Here is an 18,356-nt window from a genome sequence, read left to right as displayed (position 1 = left end):
AAAATACCCCTCCTTCTGAATGCACATGATACATTAAAATTGCATGAGGTGAACCCCCTCAAATGTGACTAGGTCTAGCACTTAAAACTTAGAATTTGAAGTTTGCTCCACCCGAACAAAGTAGTTTTTTCTGGTATGTCACCATTATGTACCAGGTAAAACACCATACATTAACTTGCAATGGCCTTAAAATCTCACTTTAGGAGATTGGATATATAAGGTGACTACTAATAAACAACACAACTATACCATTTAGTAAAATTCATGATGGGATGTTGAACATAGCATCTTTACAACTCTATATGATTATGCTACCATGATTTGGAAGAATCATGATCTTACACCTTGTTATAGGTGCCAAATGGACCAATGTGTATGCCACAACTTCAATTTCCTCCCCTGAAGCCCTTCCAATGCGTCTTCCGTGTGGTCAGAATAAGATTAGGGGTGATGCTCATTTCCCTTTCAATAAATTGACCTTATGTCTCCTCTCTATTCGTAACAAGGGCATCCCTATGGTGCTTCCAAATGCTACCCTTCCATGAAGCCTCATGTCTTTTTTCAGTGTCCCTAGCCTCCTCAAGCTACATAGCTACACCCATCATTTCTTCAAAGTCATAACCAAGAATAACTGCCATTCTAGCATGCGGAGCTACAAAAGTCAAACATCATAATGAGACTCATTCAAAAGTTGAGCTTTGAAAACAAGCTGAAACTTATGTAGAGTGTCAAGGTTTCATGAAAATGAATATGTGGTGGTTTTTTTTAAATAAGTCTTTTTAGAGTTTGACCCCCATATAATCTTGTATTTCAGACAAACTTTCCTTTTAGTTTCCAAAGGCATATTCATTGTAGCAAATTTTACACCAATCACTCTTGCAACACAGCTTCCTGTACAATCTATGCCACTGTGTGTGGAAATACACAAAGTTGTGCACATACGAGTAGAAACTGTTGTATATTCATTGATGATAGCTCGATTACATAGATGTGCCCATGACGGTTGAAAACGGTTGTGCCGATTGGCATCACCGCTTGATTATTCTAATGCATGACCTTAATCAGGTCTTAATTCCAACACTCCCCCTTAAGACTGATAAGGTCTTTAAGAGTAATAGAGCGGAATTTTATTCAATTGAGATGCACCCCCAAATTATGTGGTGCTTCACCTTTTTTTATTCTATATGCTATAATGTATATACAATATGCAATGCAATTAACCAGGATCCAGTTCAGCATGGATTATTAGCAGCATAATCAAATTTGTGTTTAGTTTTCTTCTGATAACTCCAGTATCATCCACTATCTTCATTTCTAGAGCTTGAATCCATTTTCTCCCCCTCAAGCGAGAGAAATTGAAGATCATCGATGAAAACATCTTTGAAATAACTGCTGCATCACTGTTTGGCTTGATTGGAAGATAAGCTACTAGCACTATCGAATCATAGCTGCCATGGAGTACAACAAAGAAATAGGTCGTGTAGTGCATTTGGTTGCCTGTGTCACAATTGTCAGCATTTTCATCTTTCCCAGCCCAATCTGCATGTTGTACATCACTGCCGTTTGAAACATCTTCGCCATCTTTGTCGTGTCCTTGATCAGCAAGGCCTTCGTCAAAGTTTGCATCTTCATCTGCGTTATTTGCTGCCTCTTCATCACATATTGATGCATGAACATTGATCCCTTCGTCTGTTTTGCATCCAATGTTTGCTTTGGGAGCCTGATCCGCTGTATAATCACAGATCTGTCTTGCAAAATCTGCTTCGTCTATCTCCCTAGGATGAAACGGCAATTTTATTGTCATGCAGAGACGCAGTGAGGTTTTCTTCTTGGCCTTGGAAATAACCCGCAGCATTGGATGATCCCTGATCACAAGATCATGCAGAGGCTTTGGAAGAAATTTCGTAGAACTAGTGTAGAGGTTACCATCAAACTTGTTCGTTTGTCCTTTCGTTGGCTGGAGGCCGCCATTTGTGCTATCTTTATCTCCATTTGCAGGCAAGAGCTGGTTGCCGTTGATGTTTATCACTCCTCTTTTGACAGGCGGGAGTTTGCCATCTTCTTGGATCTTTTCATGTCCTTGCTTTGGCAGGAGGTCCACTATTTCGTTATGTTTGACGTTCAGGGTCTTTGATTTGCGCTTCGCCTCTCCTCTGTTGGTCGGGAGTCCACCTTCAAGCTTGTTTGCTTTGCCTGTAGCCAGGTCGTCACCTTCAGCCATGTCTTGTGGGATTTTTCCCTTGTTGTGTCCTGCATTTTCTGCATGCAGGAGGCTGCCATTGTCATTTGTGACAATCAGGGTCTTCAATTCACCCTGTTTTTCTCCATGACTGGGCTGGAGGGTGCCTTCGCCATGGTCTTTTCCACAACAAGACAAAGCACCCATAGACGCGCGCACAGACGCGTTTCATGAACTAAATAAAAAACTTACGGGCGCGTCTATTTGCACGTCAGAAGACCCGCGTCTATTAGCGCGTCTATATATCAGACTTACGCGCGTATAGACGCGCTTATACACGCGTATATAGTCGCGCTTATAAACGCTTTGATAGACGCACGTATAAACGCATTTCGAACAGACAGACGCGCATATAAACGCGTTTTTAAACGAACTGATAGCCGCGCCTTTTTTTAAAAAAAAAATTTTTACAGAATACTGTGTATGTTGTGTATGCTATATAGTTACAAGAATCCCATATCCACATTCTGTAATTCAATTCTTACAGCCAACAGCATTTTTATTACAATTGCAAATAAAATATTACGCAATAAAATTGAAAGCTCAAAAAGTGCTTGTATATACATATAGCATGAAGGTAAGCCACGTCATGTGGCTCCAAGTACAAAGAATAAAGAAGCTAAGCCATGTCATGTGGCTTCAAGTACAAAAAATAAGAGGAGTCTATATACAAGAGGCACGAAGCCAAGCCAATGGCTTTAAGTACAAAAAAGAATAGTAGCACTACTTCTACGACTAATCCTCGCTGCCTTCCACGCTCCCTTCTGCGCTGCCTTCTGCACCTCCTTCCTCGTCTTCCTCGTCGTCTTGTGCAGGGGTGCCCTGTAAACAAGGGACAACATATATCAATGTATGAAAAATCAAATCTTTACTTATAATTTTGGCATTATTTAATTACTTTCAAATACCTGGGGGGCCTGTCCAGTAGCTCGGGTATACTGCTCCTCAGTAATCAACCCGTCATCATAGAAGTGCCTCCATGTATCTCCTCTGCGATGGTGGCGGTGGTAGGCTGTCTCCACTGGAGTAGGGTATCTGCCCACGATCTCAAGCTGCATGACCGCGATACACTTTGTGGAGGGATTAGTACAAAGAAACAACCAACCTCCTAATAAACTACATAAGCAATATAATTTGAGATCGATACTTACAAATTGGGCCTCCCATGAGTCAACACCCCCTGCTCCAAAATGCGCGCTCCCATACTCCTCCATCTGGATCCTCCGTGCCTCCACGTGCTGCAGACTGGGCTCCTCCCTCGCTGACTTCATTGCCTTCTTCCACTCACGCTTCTGAGCGGTGTGGGGCGGGCCCCTTGGAGGTTGACCTGCCTCAAGTCTGGCAAGCTCCGCTAGTGCCTGCCTCTTAAGGGAAGATCTTTTATTGCTAAGTATCGTAACAATCTTTGACTTCCCCCATTTATCTGTGAACTGGCGATTGGGGGGGTTAGGATACCTAGAGCGAACAGTAGCGAGGGTCTCATCAGCCAACCTCTTTGGGTGGTCTTTATAGTGGATAAAGCAATCTCTGTAATTGTTAGCAATTACAGAGCGCATGAAGGCCATTATGTCCTTCCCCCGCGCATCCATCAAGATGCCTCCTGTCTGGGTGATGTCATAATAAATCGTACCATCACCCAGAGGCACGTCTAAATCATCTGAATCATCCTCCTCCTCACCGCCACATGGCCCAAAGCAGCATCTGCCACCGCTCTCCCTGCTACTACGCCTGCTACCCTGTCGTGTCGAGCTCGTACGCTGGCCACTCGTAGCTGGGGACCGCGCGGGACTACGCTGACCACTCGTAGCTGGAGAACCGAGTCTCGACGGCTGGGGAGTACGTCGACGGCTTGCTGAGGCAGAAGGACCTCCTGAAGGCATGGGGGAAGGGGCATAAGACGGGATGGCAGAAGGGACATAAGACGGCATGGGGGAAGGGGCATAAGACGGTACATAAGACGGCATGGGGGAAGGGGCATAAGACGGTACGGGGGAAGGGGCATAAGACGGGGCATAAGACGGCTGTGCGGACTCCGCTGGGGTGATCTCAGGCGGTGTGGGGTGGCTCGGAGTCTGTACTGCCGACTCCTGGGGAGTGTTAAGGGTACCCGTCATGTACCCGTATAACTCCGCAGGACTAGGAGGGTGTCCTAAAAGATTATATAAATCCTTCCATATCGATTCCCGCGGATCAGGTGAGCTAGAAGCACTTCCTGGCCACATCTTGAACTGGAAAAAAATAAACAAATCTATTACTTTGGGAGCTGAGAAGAAAGGGGGAAAAAAAAAAAAGAGGCTCTGTCAGAGCGCGTCTACAGACCCGTCTGATCTGCGCGTCTATAAACGCGTCTAACAGAGCGTCTAACACTTCGTTTAACCCTCCGTTTAAAAAAGCGTCTAACAGTCCGTTCTAGAATCCGTCTAACAGTGCGTTACACAGCGCGTCTAAAATCGCGTCTAAAACTTCGTTTAAAACTCCGTTTAACATAGCGTCTGTGGAGGCGTCTATATTCGCGTCTGTGAGTGTCTGGCTCTTCTCAGACGCGCATATAGATGCGCCTGTAGACGCGAGTTTAGACGCGCCCTCAGACGCCTCTATACACGCGCTCTGACAGTCGAGAATACTCAAAAGTGGAAAAGGACGTTTCGCCCGACAAAAGAACGTGTCGCTCATACCTAGATGCTGCGTTTCGTGGATGCGAAAGAGTACAAAACTGGAAAAGGCAAGCAAGAACAACTTCAAAAGGACTTACCTGGAAAAAGGTATGGAAGGATCTTTCTTTTCCAAGCTTGTTTCTTCTCCTTGTTCGTACTCCTCCTCTTCTTTAGGCTTGGAAGCAAGCTGTGTAGGTACGGCTCTTTTGTCTTGAGTGAAAGCTTGGAACTGTGTATGGGAGCTTCGAATCTATAGAAGTGCTAATAAAGAAGAAGGAAAGCCGCTCGCGAAGTTTAAGTAGTTAAAAGAAAAGCAAAGAGAGCGGCGTGCCGAAAAGCATGTTTAAAAGTCGCGGGTATAGTCGCGTCTATTAGCGCGTCTATAGTCGCGTCTGAATACACAGAGTATGCGCGTCTATTAGCGCGTCTAAATGCGCGTTAAAATACACAGAGTAGACGGGCATTTAGACGCGGAATTAGACGCGACTATAGACGTGAAGATAGACGCAACACAGAGTTTTTTAAGTTAAGCATTTGAAGAAGAGCAAATTTGGTGGGTTGTTTGTTTGTAGGATGTCTCCATCTTCAACAAGCAGCTCCAGTGAGGATGAATCCCTCCGTATCCACCATCGCGAAATGTGGTTGGAGCAAAAAATCAAATGTCTGTGTGATCGATGTCAAGGAAACATGTATCGTGCACGCAGGATTACGCTCAATCATATCTCAAAGTATGGAGAATGGGATGTGACCGTAAACAGGGTAAGGATTTGTAAGTTAAGGTTGATTGAGATATCTATGGGTGTTCATATGTTTGAGTTATAATGATCCCGTTTTAATTTGATACAGGATGCAGTGCCACACCCGCACATGTTACCCTATGCCCGTCGTGAGGAGGCGAAGCGTCGGCGATATGAGGTGGGATCTTCAGGAGGGACCGTTACGGATGCATGGAGTGATGGTGATAGTAGCCCTCCACCATTACCTCATGAAGCCGTAGAGGAGGAGGTGTTTGATGATATGGTGCGGGATTTATATGTCCATCAAGGGAGGGATAATAGCATGGAGCAGGATGATCTTTTTACCGCAGCATCGACTCCACTGTTTGAGGGGTGCACATTCTCTGTTCTACGTGCCTCCCTTGAGTTACTAAACTTGCAAACCATCTATGGATGGAGCAATGCAAGTTTGAATGCATTACTCAAGTAAGCTTTAAAGTCGATTTTGCAAACATGGTGAATTATGCGCGTGGGTCAATTACTCGAATGCTTTTCCTCATTTATGGTCTTCACGTGCAGGCTATTGTGTAAAATGCTTCCAAGGGAGAATAAATTACCGACCTCAAGAGATATGGCAAGGCAACATGTGACCTCTCTTGGAGGATTAGATTACAAGCGCATCCATGCATGTGTCAACGATTGCGTTTTGTTTCGTGGACTACATAAGGATGCAAGAGAGTGTCCTACTTGTGGAGAGGCAAGATATAGAGCAGATCTCAAAACCTTGGACGTGCCTCGTAAGGTATTGCGACATTTTCCCATAATCCCTCGCATCCAACATATGTTCAAGTGCAAATCTATTGCAGAGCTCATGTCATGGCATTCCTCCCATCGATCAACCGATGGCAAGTGGAGAACTCCTGCGGACTCTCCTGCGTGGAAGCATATTGAAGACACATGGCCAAGCTTCAAGGAAGAACCTAGGAGCTTGAGACTTGGATTGGGTATGGACGGTGTGAACCCATTTGGTCTCAAAAGCACGTCTTACAGTGTATGGCCAGTGGTATTGGTGAATTACAATCTTCCACCCTCTATGGCTATTAAGAAAGGACATGTCATGCTGTCCCTTCTAATTCCAGGGAAGCATAAAGTCAAAAATCCTGATGTTTATTTGGAGCCTTTGATTGATGAGCTAGAGATACTTTGGAGAGGTATCGAGGTGCATGATGTGAGCAGGTCTCCCTCGTCACGAGACTTCAACTGCAAAGCAGTCTTGATGTGGACGATGCATGACTTCCCAGGCTATGGCGAGTGTTCAGGTAAGCATTGCATTTTTTAATTATGAATAGGCAAGGACGTGGCACCCTAAACCCACCTTCCACTCTTAATTGCATCTATTGTTTCAGGTCTCACTACATCGGGTTACCATGCATGTCCTGTTTGTGGTCCTTCGCTAGTTGCCTCACGGGCAGACGCATTAAATAAGGTCATCTATGAGAATCACCATCGATTTCTCCCACCTGATCATCCTAGATATGTTGCCCCTTGGAATGAAGTCCTCCCACAATCACTCACCGCGGGAGATTGGATGAGAATTTGGGACGGTTCCACGACTCCTCCACCACTTGGCATGAGCCGGTAAGGATTTGTAACTATTGGCTGGAAGTAAAGATTGGCTATATTGGTTGAAAGTGAGGATTGCACGCTAACACCATATTTTGTTTAGATACTCCATCTTTTATTGTTTACCATATTGGTCCCACCACAAGATCAATCACCTGCTCGATCCCATGCATATCTTCAAGAATGTGGCATCTACCATTTGGGAGCATTTGAATGGGACACGAGATTCGGCAGGCATAAGGGAGGATCTACGTACCACAGGAAGGATGCGTGAAGCTTGGCCTCAAGAGAGACCAAATGGGCGTGTTTTTTTACCTCGTGCACCGTGGATGTTATCAAAGCTACAGATGGCGACGGTGAAGCGCGCTATTACTACAATTCGTACTCCCACTGGATGCATGAGGTGTTTGAAGGGAGCCTTTACAAAGAGCAAGAAAAGAGGTGTAGAGCAATTATATGGCTTGAAATCTCATGATTGGCACAAGATGCTCCAAGTAAGTATTTTATATGCATAATATCTTTTTCCTTTCAAATTTGTGAGTGAATAGCTATAAGCAACTAATCAACCACCTCCTCGCGGGTTCAGTTCATACTACCTACTAGCATTTCACGTAGTGCATCAAAGGACGTGAAAGATTGTATTTACAAGATGGGCGAGCTTGTGAGGTATGTGAGCTCAAAGGAAATAGATCCCACCACGCTTGAGAATGCTCCAGTTATGTCGGTGGAGGCAGTTTGTTTAGTGGAGGAGACATTTCCACGTTCTATTCTCACAAGCCAACTACATCTCATAGTACATTTGGTGGATGAGATTGCTATATGCGGTACTATACATGCACGATGGTTGTTCTTCCTCGAGCGCTTCATGAAGACCTTGAAGGGCTTCGTGAGACAAAATGCAAGACCCGAAGGTAGCATGGCCGAGGGTTGGTTGGTACAAGAGTCACTTGTATATATTTCTGAGTTTCTTGTTGATGTGGATAGCTCTCTCCCACGACTATGGAGAGATGATGAAGACCTAAGGATGACCTCTATTGTGCCTCAAGGAAAAGGACGCAACAAAGTAATAGACACGGAGTTGCGTAATAGTATCAACCTCTTTTGCGTGCTTAATAGTGATGTGATGAAAAGATGGGTGACAAGATACGAGGATGCAAAGGCAAGAAGACAAGAAGAAAGGGCCCTCTTTCGTACACACCACGGATCTCGTGTGCCATACCCTCAGCGTCTAAGAGCACTTCCAAAGGATATTCATGTGGATTGGCTACTTGATGAAATGGAGAAAGCAGAGAAAGACGAGGGGATGCATATCACAATGGAAGAATGGGAGTATGCTAGGGGATGCATGAGCAAGGTCGGTATATAGAATGTTATGTATAAGTTAGGAGCTTTTTATAATTTAGATTGCTTATTTAATTGATTTTTTCTTGGTGTAGTGCACTATGTTCAATGCTATATGGTGTGAGGGCAAGCATTTTCGAACACAACGGATTGATGATAAGAGAAACACACAAGATTGCGGCATCATTGCTAGCTTTGAGGGAGCCAATGGAGTCATGGATGATTATTGTGGCATAATCCAAGATATCATTATGCTTGACTTTCGACACTTCTTTGTGTATGTTTTCAATGTAAAGTGGTTTAAGGACGTGGTGGAAAGAGGCCCTAATGCAACAATCAAACGCCATGCAAGTGGCTTTGTAACTATTGACTCCACAAAGTTTTGGCAAAGTAGGAAGGACACACTAATACTACCGCAACAATGTGAACAGGTACTGTGCACACACATAAAAATACTCGCTTTTAAATATTTGATGCAAGAAAAGTAACATGATTGTATTTGTGTTTGAATTAGGTTGTCTATCAACCAATGGTGGATAATAATAGGTGGTGGCATGTCATACCTATTATGCCACGTTCCAAAGTGATGTATAGTACATTTACTAATATGGAGCATATGGAGGATGATCATGGCCATGGACGTGATGATGACCGTGATACAAGAGAGGAGGATGATCATGAGATAGGAGATATAGATATTGAGGCCGGCATTACTCGTGAGGACGAGCCTACCATTGGAGATCTTGATTTCGATGAGCACATGAGTGGCACAAGTAGTAGTGGGTTGAATGTATTTGTAGATCTAAACACTTGTTTGGATTTTGAAGTAGATAGTTTGGCAAGGGTTGATCTCATTGAGGATGAGATTGAACCGTAGCCCCACAATTGATATTAGCAAAACTATTTTACATATTGTCTCATTCTCCTCATTTCCCTTAATTCTTGTATATGTGGGCTTGCAAAAAATTATGTGCTTTGGTAATCATGGGCAATGTTTGGAAAGCAATGATGTACACCAAAATCTCACTTTCTGTATTCTCTGGAGCGCGTCTATTTACGCGTCTAAATGCGCGTCTGAGTCTCAGTGTAAACGCGCAGATAAACGCGCTAATACCCGCGTAAATAAACGCGCTAATAAATGGGATGGTAGACGGGTCCGTATTTTCTTTGGTCTAACGCGCAAATAAACGCGGGGATTGACGCGCAAGGAGACGAGCATTTAGCCGCGCTAATAGACGCGACCGTAATTTCTCTACTAAAACGACGCCTATAGACGCGCCCGCTATTTTGCGCGTCTACCAAGCGCGTCTATAGTTGCTTTGTGTTGTTGTGTTCGCACTTCTCCTCTTTTTATGGGTGGGAGGCTACCTCTATGCAGGACTGCGTTATCTGCATTTGCTCCTTCATTGAGGAGAATCAACAGGCCATGCCTATGGCAAAAGCGTGGCTGGTTTGGGCCCCAGCTGGCCTCTGATACCATGTGGAAATACACAGAGTTGTGCGCATACGAGGAGAAACTGTTGTATATTCATTGATGATAGCTCGATTACATAGATGTGCCCATGACGGTTGAAAACGGTTGTGCCGATTGGCATCACCCTTGATTATTCTAATGCATGACCTTAATCAGGTCTTAATTCCAACACTGTGCAGGAGAGCAAATCTGAATAAGAGCAAGGGCATGAAATGGAACAGATACTTTACATGCAATGAAATGAAGCTTGTTGAAAACTACACACTTGGAATCGTTCGGCTTTAGTGCTAACTGCACCCATCCTAAATCCCCGTTTGGAAATTGAAGAGCGCGGGTGATCCAGTGAATTCGGATGCCATATTCCAGCAGGAAGAGACTGTGCTTCAGCTCGTACATTGCCCATGGTCCGCCTTTCCAGTTGATGTCGGGGCCATCTCCCGTAGTCGCATACCACTGATTACGGTGGTATAATTGAATCCTATCTTTATCCACGGGCCACAGTGATCTGACAGACTTGTATGTTTTCACAATCCCTGGACCTTGCAATGGTTAGTACATCACCCACAATCCATGCCAGTGTTTCCAATGAGTCTGAGAATTCCATGACCACATATCATGCGGCGTCAGCTGAACCTGGACAATTTCCTCTCCAACGCCTTCCAGGTCAGGAATCGTGTGGTTTGAAGGCGGATTTGTCATGGTCAGCTCGTCGACTGTCGCCATTCTTCTTGATACCCTGCTCAAGTGTGAAGGCCTTACAAAAGTCGTCACAGAATTCGGCTTCGGTCGAGTCCTACAACAAACTCCCTTTGTTATATTATTCCAAGTCCTATAATCATGTGAGAGAATCACAAGCAGCGATCCGCTGCATCAAGATAACAAAGCAAGAGCGCTTTGGTAAAATCCTAGCAAAGGTATCCCTTCGTTATGTCAGGAAAACTAGCAATCCTATAATCGTGTGAGAGAATCACGAAGACTGATCCGCTGGATGAACAAAAGCAAAAGAGGGGGACAGGGAAACCCGAAGTGGGAGAGAGAATTGTCTTTGAAACCCGAAGCTGCTAAACTCCAACTGAGAGGTGCTGCAAATGAACGAGAGCGGATGGAAACCTGGCGTTCCTGTGATGTGTTAAGTGGTGAAGGACGATTAATAAAAACAGTACAGGAAGAGAGCAGATGCCAGATATTGCAGGGTACTGAGCTCTGGGCAAAGCAGCTGGGGAGTGGCTGCTAATATGAAAAGCGTAAACTGTACGTGAGCGGGATGCGAGAGCATGAATGGAGATGTATGGAGTGTGGTCGAAGAATCAATCGTGTACGTGATAATCTTTAAAGGTGGTGAACGGGACATTTTCTGAAGAAAGATCCACATTTTCTGAACAAAGATCCGAGTGGATGATGTAACGCCTCACCTTCCACCTTGGGCTTTTCCCTTATACCTCCACGCGGCCATTACCTTCATCTTCCACGTTATCACATGTAGAAACTAGAGTCGTGCAGAAACGAATCATGTAGATCATGTACACTTCATTTTCCTGTGCACCATCTACATGAGCTAAATCTACATTTCTGGAGCCTCAATCTTGTTCGTTGCCATGATCTCTTTCGATAATTTTGCATGCAACTTCCTCATTGCCAAGATCAACATCGTTGTCACCATCTGCGTTTGCATCTTTAGGATTATCAATGTCTCCTTGGATACCACCTTCAGCGCCAACTTCTCATCCATCATCTTCTCTGTCAGAATGAATTGCATAGGCAGCGGCCCCTCGATTTTTGTCTTTTCCTTTGCTAGGCTCATGATGGTCTACAGGTTTGATGCAACATAAGCATGCAAGCTTGCATCAGAGTCTGCATCTGCAATAGCCTCATCGAAAGTGCCACAATCATCGTCAATTTCTTTGCCTGCATCAGCTTCGTCTTCTATGGAATTGTCATCACATCATTCATGATGATTTTCCTCTAGTACGGTTGTGAAATCATGAATCTTGTTTTGCACATTTGAGCTCTCGAACCAATCGTGCAGATCATTTCAGCCATCTTTGTCTTTAGCGTATACATCATTGTTGTCTATATTATTAGGAAAAAAGGGAGCTCATTTTGGGTCCTTTCAACCAAGAAAGAGAATAGCCTTCCACCAATCAACGAAGAGCCAACGTAACGTTGACAATTTTAGAAAAAGGAAAACAAAAGAAATGCGGTCGAGTTTGCATTCAATGAGGACACTTGAGCTACTTTATTATATCTGACATAAAGTGAAGAATTTGGTATTTCTGACATCACCGAAGTGTCCGGAGTGGGCCAAAACACCCAGAAAGGCTTTTAAAATGTCGAAAACGGTCCCTTGGATGCTTGGACTTGTCAAATCGCTTTCATTTGTATGGGTTGCTTTCCGAGGCTTTTTTGCCTTTTTCGGGCCTCCGGGGGCCCTTTTTCGATGTTTTAAAAGCCTTTCAGGGGTTTTGGCCGGCTCTGGACGTGTCGGTGATGTCAGAAATACGAATTCTGCACCATATGGCAATAAGTTTATGTCATATTTTATTGTGTGAATTTCTAAAATGAGCTCCCTTTTTTCCTAATGCATGTAGCTGCGTGCTTTCATTTGCATGATCATGTTTCTCAACGATTGGTTGATCCTCATCTACTTCGTGAGCCTGAACGTTTGAGTGATTTGTCGTAAGGTCTTCAGCCCCAATTGAAGAAAATCTTACGTGGAGTTTTTCATCATGTGAGTCTTCTTCGGGTGGTCCGTCAACTACTAGACTGGGATGGAAAGGGGTTTGGATTGTGATGCAGAGAAGAAGATAATTCTTCTTCTTGACTATCGATTTGGAGATCCGAGGTACATGATGCTCTCTTACAGCTTGATCGTATATTGGGTGCAGACAGATTGACATCTGCAACCGGCTTACAAAGTTATTACAGAAGTCAACTTGGTCGAATCCTAACAACGTTATTCCAGGAAAACGAGCAGTCCTAGGAAAGGAGCAGTCCCTTATAGTCATATGAGAGAATCACGAAGACTTATCCGCTGCATTATAATATCTAAAAAAGGGCGAAAAAAGAGGGGGCACAGACCTCCAAAGTGGGAAAGAGAATTGCCATTGAAACTCCAACGCGGTGAGAGGGGCTGCGAACGAATGCAGAATAACGGGAGCCGATCATGGAAGCCAGGCGTTGCCGAGTTGCTGTTAGGTGTGTGAGTTGTGAAGGAAGATAAAGAACAATTCGGGAAAAGAGCAGATGCCATAAGCTGAGTGTAGGGAAATGAGCTTTGGTAGAAGAGCAGATGCCATAAGCAGACCTATACGCGAGGCTGTATGGCTGTATGGCCATCGTGTTCATGAACGCGTGTAAGACGACGTACCACCGAATATATTTTACGATCTATCCAACGAAGCCCTTGTCCGCACTCATCACGGACAAAATTCCACTCGTTTTCCCACTAACTAGTAAATTTGAAATTGACTAGCAAATAAGAGTCTCTTCACTCGAACTCGGCAAGTTGGCAACCACGTTGCATGTGATATTTCGAATTAGGTTCACATGTAGCAGTTTTGGAGCAGTCGTTGTGCTGAAGGCCAGTAGAAAAACTTGGTTGCTGGTCTGTTTTTTCATATGGACACAACACCCCTCCCGCATGAACAAGCTCTAATTAAAAATCCTAAAATTCTAATTGGTTTATTTCCTATTGACTTTAATCCAACCAGCCAATTTGAAATTTTAATCGCGATACTAGGTCAAAGCTCTTATTTCCCAAACCTTTCCCTCTAACAAAGTGCAAGCAAGTACACTTAAAATACCTCCACATTTATCTTTCTTATAATTTTTTTTGAAAATCAAATTTCCCCTACTTATACATTTTGTCACTTTGCTTCTAAAAGCACCCTCGGGACATAGAATTACATTAGGGAAGTATTTTGAAAACACCATCTTATCAAATGCATCTAAATACGCTTCCATTTATGAACCTTACATGTCGTACAAAATAACCACCCCCAACCCAATAGGCCAAAGCACATCAATGATTTTTAAAAATAAAAAAATAATTAAAGCAATGCTTTATTGATATATAGATAGAAGTGATGGACATAGCCTACAAGATGCTCAAAGAGCTTAGAATTGACTCAACTAACTTAAATATTTTCTAAGCGAGGCTAGCAGCACTTGGTAAGTCACTAAACTTTCCTTCAATTCGTGGAGCTAAAAGTGACTCTCCACATCAAAATTGCTCACTCTACAAAATTATAACATTGCCAAAATTAAAAACCCCACATCATGCTTGCTTCACCCTCGAAAATTATATACATTGCCCAAAACAAAACAACAGAGGAAGGAATCGGAACCAAAGAGAGCAAGGTAATGACAAGTGAGTCATAATTACCTTGGACCCACAAGGTCTTTATGTAATTGGCCAACACTTACACCTTTGTGTCAATGGTTGCTCACCCTTTAAAATTATACAAGACATAAAGACAATAGAGAGCATGAATGATTGCTCATGGGCCTTCCCACATTTGTTTTGCAAGGGGGGAGAGAGAGAGAGAGGTCCAAAAGAAATTAGTAACACCTATTCAAGTTAAGATTTAAGAACACACTATTGGAAGCATGAAAATGCATGTGTGTGTGTGTGTGTGTAACTAAGACCTTAATCAAATCTTAGTTTCAACATCAAACAACTCTCAAAATTATCACACAAGTACAATGCAACGTTTGAGTCATGTAGACGGCCTCTAAATGGCATAGGGCTTGTTTCCACAAGGCCAAGTGCAATGCTCATTCATTTGAGCACCTAGACCCTGTCGGGTGGCCTGTCTTCCACCCCTCATTTCAAGCTACACAAAGGGCGAAGTTAGACTCCAAATGATTAATGAAGAGGTTAATAAGGTGCCCTACCCACCATATGTGACTAAGCCCACAAATCAAACCTGTATGACTAAGTCTAGCATCTAATACTTGAATTTTTATGTGTGATCCAAACAAAAACAGCAAGCAAATAAAGACCCTTCCAAAGCATAATCCTATTTTACAAGATGTGTTTTTTATATTAGACCTTGATTGAGACTTGGATTCATGTTTGAAACCTAATTTCGATGCCGAAAAAAGTATTACTTTCTCACTGATTGGACATTTTGTCTGATAATTTTGCCATAAGAAAAGTTGTGAGACAAATGTTGAACCTGAGGATGAACGTAAGAAGTTGAATTGACTCTCCCATACACACGAAAACAACAAATGTGAACACAAGAAGTAACCCCACCAATTTCTAGTATACTGTCAAATACACCACAATACAATGCCATTGTCACAATTTTTATAGCACATCACCCTTATGTACCAGCTAGAACACAATACATTAACTTACAATGGCCTTGAAGTCTCACTATTGGAGATACAACATCTAAGGCCGTAGCTATTGCTAAATAACACTACACAATTGACTAAAATATCATGATGGGATGCACCTTACAACCCTAGATGACTATGCTCCCAATATTTAGTGGACCATCTTACACCTTGTTATAGGTGCCAGATTTCACATATTGTAAACGTCCATCAGCAAAGTATCTTACTGAAAGAACCCTAATCTGACTTTCATTCACTAGCCAACTCACATAGTATTCATGAGCCTTCCCAATAGCAGGTGTCTTAGGTGCACAAGCTGTGACCCCATTCGGAAGATGGACCAATGTGTATGTTGTAGCTTCACTATCCTCCAGTCCTCCCTTGAAGCCCTTCCAAAGGGCCTTCTGTGTGGTCTGGACAAGAGAAGTGGTGATACTCATTTCATTTCCAATAAATTTCCCTTCTGGCTCCTCTCTGTTCGCAACAAGAGCGTCCCTATGGTGCTTCCAAATGCTACCCTTCCATGAAGCCTCAGGTCTTTTTTCAGTGTCCCGGGCCTCCTCAAGCTGGATTGCCACTCCCATCTTCTCTTCAAAGTCGTAACCAAGAATAACAGCTATTCTAGCATTTGGAGCTGCAAGAGTCAAACGCCATAATGAGACCGCATTCACAAGTCGAGCTCAGAAAACAAGCTGGAACTCAGTGTACAGTATAAAACATAAAAATAGATTTGTGGTTTTTTCTTTTGAAGTTAAGTCTCTTAAAATTTTGACCCCGTCGTATCTATCCATTTTTTCGTCTCGTTTCGAAAGAGATCTTCACTGTAGCAAATTGTATAAGAGTCTCTCTTGCAGCACAGATTTCTGTTACACTCTCTCCCGCCCAAATGCTACAGTACAGGGAGCAAATTATCTCTGTGGAAAAGAGAATAAGAGAAAGGCCATTTAAGGAACAGATACTTTACATGCCATGAAATGAAGCTCGTTAAAAACGACACACTTGGGATCGTTCGGCTTCAATGCTGACTGCACCCATCCTAAATCCCCGTTTGGAAATTGAAGAATCCGGTGATCCAGTGAATTCGGATGCCATATACCATCAGGAAGACTGTGCTTCAGCTCGTACATCGCCCATGGTCCGCCTTCCCAGTTGATGTCCGGGCCTTCTCCAGTCGTCGCATACCACTGATTGCGATGGTATAAATGAATCCTGCGTTCGTCCACGGGCCAGAGTGATCTGACAGATTTATATGTTTTCACAATCTCTGGACCTTGCAATGGTTGGTACATCGCCCACAATCCATGCCAGTGTTTCCAGTGAGTCTGAGAATTCCATGACCACATATCATGAGGCGTCAGCTGAACCTCGATAATTTCCTCTCCAAGGGCTTGCAGATCAGGAACCGTGTCGATTGAAGGCGGATTCGTTATGATCGGCTCATCGACGGTCGCCATTCTTCTTGACAGCCTGCTCAATATGTGATCTACATATTGCAACGGGCTTACAAATTTATTCCAGAAGGCAGCTTGGTCGAATCCTAACAACGTTATTCCAGGAAAACGAGCAGTCCTAGGAAAAGGAGCAGTCTCATATAGTCATATGAGAGAATCACGAAGACTTATCCGCTGCATTATAATATCTAAAAAAGGGCGTAAAAAGAGGGGGCACAGACCTCCAAAGTGGGAAAGAGAATTGCTATTGAAACTCCAACGCAGTGAGAGGGGCTGCGAACGACTGCAGAGGAACGAGAGCCGATCATGGAAGCCGGGCGCCGAGTTGCTGTTATGTGTGTGGGTTGTGAAGGAAGATAAAGAACAATTCGGGAAAAGAGCAGATGCCATAAGCCGAGTGTAGGGAAATGAGCTTTGGTAAAGTAGCAGGTAAGAAGTATACGCGAGGCTGTATGGCTTGTTATCTATATCTATATCTATATCTATACTTCTATTCTATCTATTCTATTCTATTCTATATTAAGGAGGGAGAGGACCGCCACTTGTCGCGAGGGGAGGGAGCGACGTTTCGCCCCGTGTTGCCAAGGGAGGGAGAGCAAAACCGCGACGAGGGGAGGGAGGAGGGAATTTTGAATTGAAAAATGCAATGCAATGCAATGAATGCAATCAGCATCAACCGCCAAGCTCCATCAGCTGCCAAGCTATGTACCCTCCATCCTCACGACTCCCTCCTCACACCTTCACCGTCTCCCGCTCTACGCGTTCCCCGCTCCGTTCTGCTGCTGCTCCCTCCCGCTCTGTTCTGCTGCTGCTCCCTCCAGCTCCGTCGCGTCACCTGCATCAACGTCAGGTTGCACGCTGATCGTCAGGCGCGCGGATCGTCAGGTGGTCCTCCATGCTCTCCGTCCTCCATGCTCTTCGACGGCTCTCTTTGAAGGCTCTCTCCATGCTCTTCGATGGATCTCTTTGAAGGCTCTCTCCTGCTCTTTCCTTCGTCGTCGTTTTGCTCTCCCCTCGCGACACGTGGCAGTCCAATGTATTGTTTCAACAATGTATTGTTTTTTTACAATGTATTGTTTTTTTAAGTCATACGTCAAGAGGTTTTTTAAGCATTGTATTCTTTTTTTTTTTTTTTTTGAGAGAGAGAGAGAGAGAGAGAGAGAGAGAGATTATATGTGTGTGTTTGTGTGAGAGAGAGAGATTCTCCCCCCCCCCCCCCTTTTGTGTGTGTTTCTCTTACTTGGGTAGAAAAGCATGCACTTTTGTGCCTCTACCCTCTATCTATTGCAAATGACTTTCGACACTATCTGTCGAAATGCACATCTCAATACAGACACACAGAAAAACCCGTACCTAGAGGTGTTAACACATACACACACATAATCTCTCTCTCTCTCCCTCTCTCTCTCTCTAAAAATGGCATGTACACTTCTATGGATGCTATAGATAGAGGCTAGAGGCACAAAAATACAAAACTTCAAATGTCACTATCTCCCAAAATGCGCGTAAGAC

General features: G+C 43.8%; 1 protein-coding gene and 1 pseudogene across 2 annotated transcripts; both read right to left on the bottom strand.

Moving 5' to 3' along the window:
• Positions 1-386: 386 nt before the first annotated feature.
• Positions 387-11,114, bottom strand: LOC147887023 (uncharacterized; annotated as a pseudogene). Its single transcript, XR_015543191.1, has 2 exons — positions 10,278-11,114; positions 387-652 (listed from the first exon to the last, which is right to left on the bottom strand). The product of XR_015543191.1 is annotated as an uncharacterized LOC147887023 (transcript).
• Positions 11,115-15,322: 4,208 nt separating this feature from the next.
• LOC147887022 (uncharacterized) lies at positions 15,323-17,295 on the bottom strand. Its single transcript, XM_087394005.1, has 3 exons — positions 17,066-17,295; positions 16,358-16,876; positions 15,323-16,027 (listed from the first exon to the last, which is right to left on the bottom strand). Exons 1-3 carry the CDS (start codon positions 17,232-17,234, stop codon positions 15,558-15,560), a joined length of 1,158 nt encoding a protein of 385 aa, XP_087250131.1. The 5' UTR covers positions 17,235-17,295; the 3' UTR covers positions 15,323-15,557.
• Between the last annotated feature and the right edge of the window lie 1,061 nt (positions 17,296-18,356).

This window comes from Dipteris shenzhenensis, chromosome 23, assembly GCF_047967505.1.
Source record: "Dipteris shenzhenensis isolate YYH24624 ecotype China chromosome 23, Dip_SZ_1.0, whole genome shotgun sequence".
NCBI classification, from domain to species: domain Eukaryota; kingdom Viridiplantae; phylum Streptophyta; class Polypodiopsida; order Gleicheniales; family Dipteridaceae; genus Dipteris; species Dipteris shenzhenensis.
Note: the sequence above shows the minus strand (reverse complement) of the source record. Positions and strands in the feature narration are given on the sequence as shown.

Excerpts from the sequence above, each read along its gene's own strand:
- LOC147887022 (XM_087394005.1), bottom strand. The coding sequence starts at position 17,234 with ATGGCATCTGCTCTTTTCCCGAATTGTTCTTTATCTTCCTTCACAACC. Across the intron at positions 16,877-17,065 it reads TTCTCTTTCCCACTTTGGAG|ATCACATATTGAGCAGGCTG; the intron begins GTCTGTGCCCCC and ends TGCAATATGTAG. Across the intron at positions 16,028-16,357 it reads CGAGCTTCATTTCATGGCAT|CTCCAAATGCTAGAATAGCT; the intron begins GTAAAGTATCTG and ends TGACTCTTGCAG.